This window comes from Gossypium raimondii, chromosome 6 (assembly GCF_025698545.1).
Source record: "Gossypium raimondii isolate GPD5lz chromosome 6, ASM2569854v1, whole genome shotgun sequence".
Lineage (NCBI taxonomy): Eukaryota > Viridiplantae > Streptophyta > Magnoliopsida > Malvales > Malvaceae > Gossypium > Gossypium raimondii.
The window spans coordinates 15,657,245-15,669,616 of NC_068570.1; the positions used below are offsets into that span (position 1 = coordinate 15,657,245).

At 33.0% G+C, this 12,372-nt stretch overlaps 1 protein-coding gene across 1 annotated transcript; it reads left to right on the forward strand.

Moving 5' to 3' along the window:
- The first annotated feature begins 9,856 nt into the window (after window positions 1-9,856).
- Window positions 9,857-12,334, forward strand: LOC105774429 (probable pectinesterase/pectinesterase inhibitor 12). Its single transcript, XM_012596916.2, has 2 exons — window positions 9,857-11,055; window positions 11,583-12,334. The coding sequence occupies exons 1-2, from the start codon at window positions 10,131-10,133 to the stop codon at window positions 12,269-12,271; spliced, it is 1,614 nt and encodes a 537-aa protein (XP_012452370.1). The 5' UTR covers window positions 9,857-10,130; the 3' UTR covers window positions 12,272-12,334.
- The last annotated feature ends 38 nt before the right edge of the window (window positions 12,335-12,372 follow it).

Consider the following 12,372-nt stretch of genomic DNA (forward strand, 5'->3'; position numbering starts at 1 on the left):
TTTTCTATTTGATATTGGTTGACACGGGTATGTAAGTCATGTTATACTGTTGAATAACAAGCTTTCAATTATCTAGTTCTAGATAATTTGCGTGCTTGGGAGTCCCTGATGATTAAATAAACCTAGATTTTACCATGACTGCAATTTTAGAAAGACACGAAAGCGAAAGCCTATGGGGTCGCTTCAGAATCGGATAACCAAAGATCGAAAACCGTCTTTACATCGGATGGTTTGGTGTTTTGATGATACCTACCTTATTGACCGCAACTTTTGTATTTATTATCGCCTTCATTGCTACTCCTCCAGTAGATATTGATGATATTCGTGAACCTGTTTCTAGATCTCCACTTTACAGAAACAATATTATTTTTGGTGCCATTGTTCGCACTAGTTTTTCTTTTACCGACATTTTATTCCGGCCGGTTTATGAGTTCATATCGCTAATAAAAGATATATTATGTTTTAAAAAATAAACATAGATTGGTGTAATAAGAGAGTATAATAGTTGTATGCAAGGTGCAAACCAGCAATCCAATTAAGTGGATAACCTGATGTTTAAACATATCTAAGCACAAAATGTCAAAAAAGAATCAACGCATGTGATTAATATTATTTTTAAATATGAAATGCAATTCACCTTGTCCCGTGACTACCCATATGCCAAGCCTCAACTTGCAACCTTTATTGTGTCTTCATTATTAAACAAAATTAGGAATTTAATTTATATATTAATATTTTTAAATTTTTAATTGCTTTATCTTTTATATTTTAAAATTTTAGTTTAATTGTTAATATTAGTTTTTTAAATTTGTTGATATGATATTTTGAAATAAAAAATTTACTCATTTGAAAGCCATGTGATTAAAAAAAGATATTGTAATTAACTTGAATTTAACAAAAAAATTAACAATATTAATATTAGGATCTAAATTTTGAAATTTGAAAAGAAAAGGGCGAAATTCTTAGAAATACAAGTAAAGAGACTAAATTCCTTATTTTTCAAAAGAACTAGAAGCATATTTTAACCTTTAAAAATTAATGTTAAATTTAATCCTTGATGTTTATTCGTTTTATTACTTTAAACTTTTTTTCACTTTCACATAATCTTTAAAATTCAATCAATTTTGTTTTTTGGATGACAAAACTATTTGAACTATTAAAAATTTCGTAGTGCTAACTTAGTAGCTCGGTGGTAGCATACATGTATTTTATTGATGATATAGATTTTTTTCAAAATTATAATTTTTAAAAATAATTTTATATATATTTTAAAATTTTATAAATTACGTCCTTAAGATTTTAATATTTGAATAAGCTTATTTGTCCAAAAAAGTAATAATTTAACTAAATTTAAAAGGTTAAATGCAAAAGTGATTAAAAAAATTAGGGCCAAATGGAAAAAGGGGTAAACCTTAAAAGTTAAATCTATCCTCATGCCAAAAAAATAGCAAACTCAAAGTTGTGTATGTAATTTGCCAGCGGGTTGATTACATCTAGACTTGGATAAAAAAAAAATAGCAAACTCAAAGTTGTGTATGTAATTTGCCAGCAGGTTGATTACATCTAGACTTATCAAAGATTAAGCTACATTAAATTTGAAGATTTTGTATGAAATTTAAAATGGTTTGGTTAAAATATTAAGCTTCAAAATGAACTCGAATAAAAAAACTAGATCTATTTAAAATATAAATTAAACTTGAGCTTTAATATTCAAAGCTCAAGCCTCACTCAACCTAACCTGTTTTCAAGTTTATAATAATTTTATTTTCTTTTATATATATATATATATATATATTATGTAATCTATATCATAAAAAATTAAATATACTACACTATAAATATTTAAAAATGTTAAGTTGGTTTATATTTAAACATTTAACAAAAGAAACATATATAATGGTATATATGATACGGAAGAAACCCACTTACATCGATGTAAAATTAAAGTGGTTTTACACTCTTCGTAACTTTTTCATACAATTGATATTTTAACAATCCAACTGTCATATTTAATGTTCCATTCACATAGATCATGCATAAATTTTGGTATAAATTAAAATTTTATTACTATTTGTTTTGGGTTAAAAACTCTTAATCATTAAATATATATTAATATATACAACATTTTAGACCGACATGATAGAGATATCGAATCAATTTAGAATTTTACATGCATGACAAGTACAAATATCTTAATAAATTCAATGGTTGGATTGTTAAAATATCAATCGTATAAAAAGTTATGAAAGAGTGTAAAATCACTTTAGTCGTGCATCGATGTAAGTAGATTCCTTCTCAGATGATATATATAATATTACTAAATATTAAATAAAAATAATTATATTTTAAAAATAATAATATGGGTGACCTAAACTTGTTTGGGTTAGCAATTTGCAAATATACGCGAACTTAAGTAAAGTTTGTGATCCATATCTTAGGTCAAGTAGGCTTAGACAACCATGTATGATATTGTTACCATATATCGGTCTACTTGAACCCAACTTGACCCATGAACACCTCTAATTGTATCAAACATCTTTAAAGTATGACTTAAAACTATAAAATAAGGTTGTTCAATCGGACTAGACCGGCCGGTCAAACAGGTTGGATTGAGAACTAGTTGAGGTACCAGTTCGGAGAAAGGTATTGAACTGGTTGACTCAAAAACTGATACAAGCCGATTGAACCATATTTTTAATTTTTTTATTTTTTATGAATTTTTAACAATTTATTTAATCAAACGGGTTGAATTGGTTGGATCGATTAGATCAACGAATCCATGGCTTATCTATTTGATCAACGGTACAATTTTGAGAACCTTGCTTTAAACATTTTAATTAAATCCTCAAAGTATCAATACAATAACAATAACTTTCTTCTCTCAACTTAGCCATTAAATGCTAATCGAATATGACATATAGTCTATTACAAAACATAGATTAAATTTTAAACACTTATGCACCTTTGTATAGACAACTTATAAATGAAGTGTTAAAAGAAATTGCCCTTTTAATTTTTAAGATGTCATATTTAAGTAATTCATTCAATCGGTATACATATTTAAAATTTGATCCACCTATTTTAATATGCCGCGTGTTAAATCCAAGCTAACATTTAACTTCCAAACTCACTTGTAGGGTGGTAGAAGGATTTGATTGATAAGATACTGAAAATTTTTAAGACTCAATTAGAACATTTTAAAATTTGAGAACCAATTTAGAACTTGAATCATAATTTGGGGGTACATTTTGCAATTAACCCATTTGTTTGCCAACAACTCCGAATTCTTGCCATCGATTAGAGTGCCCAAATTGAGCCATTCTAGTTAACCTGAATTTTGGAAAATGGGGTTTATAGTTTCATTGTAGAGTTTTAGCCCCAAGAAAGAAGAAAACAAAAACTATGAATTCTTGAACATGGCTTGTTACATTAGGGTGGCAAAAAAGGGGAAACAGAAGGAGCAGTGCCAGTACTGAATTATTGAGATCCAGGCGAAGAAAAATGGCTACCCATTCAAAAGCCCTCACCTAAATTATTTGTTTGTATTTATTCATACCCCCAATAAACTTTTCTCATTCATTAACCAATCAAATTACAAATAAGGGAAGAAATTAACTAACAATTTCCTTTGCGTCTTGAATCCAATTTGGCAGATATGAAATACCCTAGCATTCCTAAAAAATTAAAGTTTGATTCCTATAGCATACATTTAAAGTAAGGAAAAGAAACCCCAGTTTAAACTCAATCATTAAATTATTTCAATTTTATTGAATATTGAATTAATTTTTTAAGAATAAACATGCCTTTAAATTCATACATAATTATACTTTCACTCATGCACCTTTCAATAAAATATCCAATGATTATAGGAGAGTGTTTCGTCTAAACATTCTGTCACAACAGACAAACCCGCACAATCTTCAAAAGACCGCGTCAGTTGTTTTCTAAATCGTTTTGCAAAACCTTTTTTTAACTATGGGGAAGATTTTTTAATAGCACCTGTCAATTTATCACATCTTCAACTTGACAAAAACCTCTTTTAGTCCCTTCAATTCGACTCAACAGTACCCTTGATTAGTATCCACCACTCTACCACCCGTACTTAAGGAGTAAGGTACTAAATGGTTGGGACCCCGACCATGCTAGAATCTTATAAATACCCCTCCTCGACACTAAGGCAAGGGGAGAGAGATATGCAATTCACATTGTCTACACTCTACTCAAACTCAACCCCAACTTTTTAAGTCACTATTCCTTGTGGCTCTTTGGACCATCTACAGTGTGAACCACCTCAATTCTAGTGACTATTTACACCACCTATGGTGCAAACCGCTGCCATTGTATTGTTCTACACCTTGTATAACTTAATTATATAAGAATTAGCAGCCCTTACGATGTCAATCGCCACCATTGCATTGCCCTTCTCTAAGTCCAAAGAGAATTGTCAGTTGGATCGTTTTAGCCAATCATTCTCCACCGATAGATGATCAAGCCTCAAAGACAACTCTAAAGAAGTAACCCTCTGATCAAAAGGCAACCAAATATCTTCTTCTACTACTAGGAAGTAGAGGAAGGGCATTGCCTTGAGCGTTACCCATATAAACAACTCTAAGAAGAAGCTCCACCAAGATTAAAACAAGGGCTTAGTGAATAGAAGTCATGCTTTCTGTCAAAAGCAAACAATGTGATAAACACAATAAAAAGCATAAGATTCTACAAAAAAAAGATTCCATAAACCTACGTCAGAAGCCTTTATAGAATTTGCCACGGGACTATTTACAAGATTTCTCACGGGATATTCGATGAAGGGAGGATCGACATTCGAGTGTTTATGCACATACTGGTGAATGGAATCAATAGATTCTTCCTGCTCACCAAGCATTAGCTTCACCAAAAGGCCCTGACCATGCCAGGGCCACGCCATATGAGATAAGGGTGGAACAACAATATTTGGAATGTTAAGGAATTCCACATTCTCCTCTAGAGTTGTGCCATTATGGTTACGCTTTTTGAAACAAAACCTCTAAAATTTACTTAAAAGACCATACATCCCTAAACTTAACATTAATGGTTCTTAAGCAATGGTATTGATCATATGTGAAGGGAAGAGTAGAAAGCCTCGCACGCATAAGAATATATTAGAGGAAAAGAGAAATCCCCCACCTTATTTTTTATTAGGATGTATTTGTGGGAATAAAATACAACATTTTTTTGTAGAATTGATACACTTTGGTTTCATCATTATCGCTATCATGTGCCTAAAATTGACCTATGCCAAAAAAAAATCCTCAAAAGTGAAGGCAAGCAAATTCCCAAAGCTATTTGAAGAAGGTTCCTCTCAACATTTCTTGTAATCTAAAAAATACAACATTAATAGGAGCCAAGAAGTCATTGATAATTGTCTAATGACAAAGTAGTATAATTAAATTATTTCTACAAATCAAGGATTGAGGGGCAAATGGAACCTTGCTTCAAATAGTTGCAAAAAGAGATAAAAAGCCTCTCCTATTGGTCGTAACTTTGCTTATTTAATGAAACTTTGATGGAACAAAAAGGCCATATCTATAGTGATATGATTTTAAATACCATAACAACAACATGCCAATCATCTCCTCCATGATTGTGGTACATAACAATTCATCACCTTCCACTAGAGAATCATCCATTAGGGACCTTATAGGATTGGCAGTCATTTTGAAATGAAAAACAACAAAAGCGAGAGATAAGAAAAAATTTTAACTTTTCAACAAAGAACAATAAAATTGAGTTGAAAGCAAAAGAAGACGAACTAGCACAAAAGAACATTGATCCTAAAGTCCTAAATATGCCTACTTATAGGTGTCTAGGTGGGAAAATGAAGTGACACTTCAAAAAAAATGACAACAACGAAGAAACAACACACTCCAACAAACCTCCAATCGAAGGTCAATGGCATGTATAAAGGCAATTAATATGATGGCACAATCATCGGAGTGACAATAATGACACTTTAAAACCCTTCACAAGCCTTGCTAAGGATTCCTAGTGAGCTTCACCAGCAAATTGGCCCAAAATAAGTCACTTTATAACCAACCTTTCATCTAGGGGCAATTGTTATACCCTATAACACCCTTGCACCCCTTGCTAAACTACTGTTATCTCAGAAGAATCAATTCAAAATTGCCGATAGGGAGGTTAAATTGGCCTTTGAGAAATTGCGGTGGAAGCAATGAAAAATATGCAACACAGAACACAAAGATTTATAGTGGTTCAGCCTCAATTGCCTATTCCACTACCTTAGCTTACAACAACTAAGGATTTTCCCAAACTCACTAATTTGACAACCTTTAAAGACAAGTTTAACCTTACAATCTCTCTTAAGATTTATGCTCTAAAATCTTAAGATACCACTCCCTTAAGGTTTATACTCAAACCTTAAGAATTAACCCTCTCTCAAAGAGAAACAAATAAGCAAACAAAGACACAATCCTTATAAGATTAGGATGTTTTCCAATTAAGCACAAATACAAAGAAGAACACTTGAGCTCTAGGTTTGTTGTGCCATCATATTAATTGCCTTTTTTTGATAAAACACTTATGGCATGTATAAAAACACTTTAATTTCTTATATCAAAACATATTATCCAATAAGGCTTAGTTTAACAATCTCCCTTTTTTTGATAAAACAAAACATTTTGTAACTTTATTTTTGAATAGATTGCTCCCCCTTAATAAAAGTCATTTCCAATTTAAGCTCCCCCTATATAAAAATCATTTTGAATTTAAGGCATAAAGATTTGGAGCATAAAAATTTGAAATAAGCTCAAATTTGACATTCATTTTGCTTTGAAAACATATTCACTAAAATTGACATATAAGCAATCAATCAACCATAAAATTTACCTTTCTCTTCTCCCCCTTTTTGTTATATAAAAAAAATCAAGTAAAACTTAAGAGGAAAAGAATGTGGTTAGTCCAAAGATAGATATATTAAAAATAAAGAACAAATGAACTACCATACCAAATAACATTAAGGTGCAATCACATAGAATTTGCACTTGGTCACCTTGAAGCAATGCATCTTACCTGCAAACATAGAATTAAGTTTTTGGTACCCAATTTCTTTTTGGTCCATAATCATTAGTCTTCAAAATCCTAGTCCCTTTAGGTATCCATTTTGAAAGAGCTTCATTGCCTTGAGTAGCACTAAGTCCTTTAAGGACCCATACACTCTTAATAAGTTTTTCCTTGTAAAATCTTAAGGAACTTGTATGTTTATAGAAAGTAAAGCTATTTTTAACAAAGTTTTATTTTGAATTTTCTCCTTTTTCATAAACTTTGTTAGAGTGAGCTTTTTCACTCTTAAGCAACTCAAGTTATTTTTGATGATCCTCATGAACTTTTGAAAGTAAATTATGCAAGTCTAAACTTTTCATTTCAAGGTCATTAATAATTTCTTACATTTTGTTTACTTTCTCTTCAAGTTCATGATTGGTTTTGGAAAGTAAGTCATTTTCATTTCTCAATTTTAAAACATTTTTCTTGTTGACATCATTATTTCAAATTTCAAACCCAATTCATCATAGGCATCTTGCAACTCATTAAAAGAATAATCATTTAAAGTAGATGAATTAGAAGTTACCTTAGGATCATTGATGGCCATAAGGCATAAGTTGGCTACTTCATCATCGGATGAATCTTCATCACTCCAAGCAGCAACATAGGCCTTTAGTTTGCTAGACCCCTTCCTTTTAAGTTGAGGACAATCATACTTGACGTGTCTCAATTTCTTGCATTCATAGCAAATAATGAGATCTTTCTCCTTGGTAGTTTCAAGCTTGAGTCCTTCCTTCTTTTGAAATTCTCTTCCTTTGTTGGACCTCATGAATCTCTTAAATCTTCTAGCAAACATCTCCATCTCTTTATCTTCATCCACCTCTTCTCTTGATTCACTATCGTTATTAGTGGTGGATTTTAGAGCTTTACCAACATTCTTCTTCATAACTCTTTCTTATTCACTCCCTTGGTTAAGCCTCATCTCATGTGTAAGCTAAGAATCGATAAGCTTATCCAATGACAAAGTTTCTAAATTATTTGCTTTTTCAATTGCAGTCACTTTGGCTTCCCATGATGTAGGTAAGCTATGAAGCACATTCCTTACCACCTCTTCATTTGGATAAGTCTTCCCATAAGACTTCAATCCATTTATGATAATTGTAAACCGATCGAACATTTCCTTGATATCTTCTTTGGGCTTCATCTTGAAAGATTCGTAGTCGAGAGTAAGGATTCCAAGTTTAGACTTCTTCACTTGGCTAGTGCCTTCATGGGTGACTTCAAGCTTGTCTCGTATCTCTTTGGTGTTTGAACAAGACGAAACTCTACTATACTCATCTGGACCAAGTGCACAAAATAGAGTATGCATTGCCTTTGCATTTTGTTGCATGTTCTTCCTATCTTACTCATTCCATTCATCCTTGCTCTTTGGAACAAATATCTCTCCTTCTTTCTTTTGAGGTATGGTTGGACCATCCATGATGATGTCCCACACAGCATAACCATTGGCTTTTATAAATAAGGTCATTCTATTCTTCTAATGAGAATAATTTGCACCATTGAAATAAGGAGGTCTATTGATGGATTGAAACTCACCAAGGAATATTGACCCAGAAGTAGATCTCATCGTTGTAGAATGAGTTGATGTTCGTTTTAAGCTTCTCCGAGGATCTTCTCTTGGCTGTTAAATCGTCTTTAGAGGCTAGCTTTGATACCAATTGTTAGTTCGGAAGGATCAACTCAAAATCGTCGATAGGGAGGTTGAAAATATTTAACTTAATTGAAACAATTTAAACTTGATTTTTATGAAATTGCTCAACTTTAATTTTATTCAAAAACACTTTAATTTCTTATATCAAAACATATTACCCAATAAGGCTTAGTTTAACAACTACCCAATGACTATAGGAACACAACGAAGCCCAACAATATGGCCTTCTTAAAACTACATCTTGCCTAAACACCTCATTACAATCATCTAGTCCCTTCAAGTAGACTCCAACAATATCATTGACTGACATCAGCACCTATGGATTAGGGTACTCAATGGTTGAGACCCACGCCAAGCCAACTTCCCTCTATAAATACCCCTCTCAGCACCAGGCAAGGGCTCTCATTGTCTACACTCTACTCAAAGTCAACCCCAACTTCCTTAAAATAATCATTTTTCTTGACTTTTTGTATTATCTACAGTATAAACCACCCAATTCTAGCGGTTCTCTATATTCCTTTCCGTGTGAACGATCATCATGATAGTGTCCTTCACTTGTTAATTTTAATTATTAAATATTAAGAAGTGTGTAACTAGAAGTTATATTAATTTACAGTAAAAAAAATATGATTTATTTATTATTTGGAAAAAAAGAGTTAGGGTTGCAAGACAAGTAGCAATCAATCTGAGTTCCGCGTATTCTTTGGTACATTATTTATGCCGCCGTATTTAAGTTTGTAATCTTATTACAGATACAGAGTCCCATGAAAATGTTTAGACTAAACTAAAAATGCAACTCACGTTCCCAGTCACACTTTTTAATATTAATTCTACTTTTTGGCATTTGATAGTTATACAGAATTTAATGATCATCCTTGCCTATTCGAAAAGGTTTAAATTTACTTTTGTTTATCAATCTAAATTTGAGCTCAAACTATCGATTGAGTTGAATTTAAATTTACTAATATTCGACTTTAATGCCTCGTAAGTTTTATAATCTTTTTTATTTTTAAAATATATTTTAAATATTCTTATTAAATTAAATTGTTGTCCTTAATTAATATATATTATTAACCATAAATTTATCCATCACTTGAGTTTGAACTTAAACACTGAGTAGTCAATCTCGCTCAAATCAACTCTAACTTACCAATATTCAAGCTCTCCTATACAAAACTCAAAATCTAGTAAGATGAAGAAGCCTCTGTTTACTCTATTTGCGCTTCACCGAACAAACATTAGAATTTAATATAATTGTCTCTCGGTCTCAAGTCTCAACAATTTCACTTAATAGTTATGGGGAAAGCCATTAGACCTGTCTGATCTCTCGGGGCGCCTATAAAATAAACAAATATCTTTTCACCTTCTGCGGCATCACCTTTCAATGGCTTCCACCATTTCCAAACTCTCTATCATCCTCCATTTCACCCTCTTTTTATCTTCTGCTTTAGCTCTCAACTCTATTTCAACTACTCCCCTAAGCTCTAATCTCTCTTCCATACGAAATTTTTGCCAATCAACTCCATATCCAGATGCTTGTTTCGATTCACTGAAACTTTCCGTTTCAATCAATATCAGTCCCAGCATAATAAACTACCTCATTCAATCACTCAACTCTGCATTATCTGAAGCTGGAAAGCTCACAAACCTATTCTCCAATGGCGGAAATGCAAAAATTGTTGAAACACAGAGAGGGACAATGCAAGATTGCAAGGAACTACATGAAATCACACTATCTTCCTTGAAAAAATCAGTATCAAGAATCCAATCAGGTGATTCGAAGAAGCTAGGCGACGCAAGATCTTATCTAAGTGCAGCTCTCACAAACAAGAACACTTGTCTAGAAGGATTGGATTCGGCTTCTGGGACTTTGAAACCTGTTTTGGTGAAATCATTGACGAGTACTTACAAGCACGTGAGTAACTCCCTTTCAATGATTCCCAAATCGGGTGGTGGCAAAAAAGGCCATAGAAATCGTCGCCTGTTGGGGTTTCCGAGCTGGTTGGGACGGAGAGCTCGCCGGATTTTGCAGAGCAGCGACGATGAATACGATCCGAGTGACGTGCTCACTGTAGCTGCCGATGGAACAGGGAATTTCAGTACCATAAATGATGCTATAAACTTTGCTCCCAACAATAGTTATGACAGAATCATAATCTATGTTAGGGAAGGGGTTTATGAAGAAAATGTTGAAATCCCAAGCTATAAAACCAACATTGTTCTTCTCGGAGATGGAAATGATGTCACCTTCATTACTGGAAGCCGAAGCGTACGTGATGGCTGGACCACTTTCAGATCTGCAACTGTTGGTAATCTCAATAACTTGGTTCTTAAAATTTTCTAGTTCTAGTTCAAGACATTTTTACGAGGAAACCCACTTAATACATAGTTTTTGATCAAGTCGGTTCTGTTCAGTAAAATCAGCTATAATGGTTAAGCTTGTTTTATAAGCACTCCATCAGTTGTAGATTATAAATTTTGGTAACTAGACCAATTTCTAATATACAATTTTTATTTTTAAATACATTTATAAAATGTAATAAACAAATAAATAAACTTTTAACCAAAACCTCAACCTAACCCGACTAATGTTAAATCGGTTCGATTTGATCAATTAAAATCTAAGTCGGTTGATTAGTTAGAATATGAGATTAGCTGGTTAAGTCAATTTTTTGGGTTTAATCAATTGTTCTCCCCTTAAATTTCGCGTTTGATTTGGATCGATAATTTTATATAATCAAGTTGGATTGAATTAAAATTGAAATAGAATTGAGAGGTATATCTGTCTGAAATTATGTTCAACATTAAGATTAAACTTACTGTGTTATCATTGCAGCGGTATCTGGCGAAGGCTTTTTGGCTCGGGATATAACAATCGACAACAGTGCAGGCCCTGAGAAGCACCAAGCAGTTGCATTAAGAGTAAACGCAGATTTCACCGCATTATATAGGTCTTCCATCAATGGTTTCCAGGACACATTATACGTCCACTCTTTTCGACAATTTTACCGTGAATGCGACATATCAGGCACCATAGATTACATCTTCGGGAACGCAGCTGTTGTTTTCCAAGCATGTAACATAATCACTCGAATGCCAATGCCCGGTCAGTTCACAGTAATTACAGCACAATCTCGAGACTCCCCGGACGAGACCACCGGGATTTCGATCCAAAACTGTTCGATTCTCGCCACGGTTGAACTGTATGGGAATTCAAGCCGCTTCAAAAGCTACCTAGGGAGGCCATGGAGGATGTATTCCACAACAGTTTATATTGAATCATATATTGATGATTTTATAAATCCTAGTGGATGGACTAAGTGGTCCAACGATGAAGGCTTAGACACACTTTATTATGGAGAGTACGATAATTATGGGCCAGGTTCAGGGACGGATAGTCGAGTCACTTGGCCTGGATATCACGTAATGGAATATGATGTTGCTTATAACTTCAGTGTTTCGGAGTTAATTACCGGTGAAGCTTGGCTGGATTCTACTGCTTTCCCATATGATGATGGGATTTGACAAAAATAATTATAACTTTTACTTTACAGGTCAGACCCCACATGGATCTCCACTCTTTCCAAACTTCAATTTCTATTTTACTTCCTAACTGTAACAAAAAC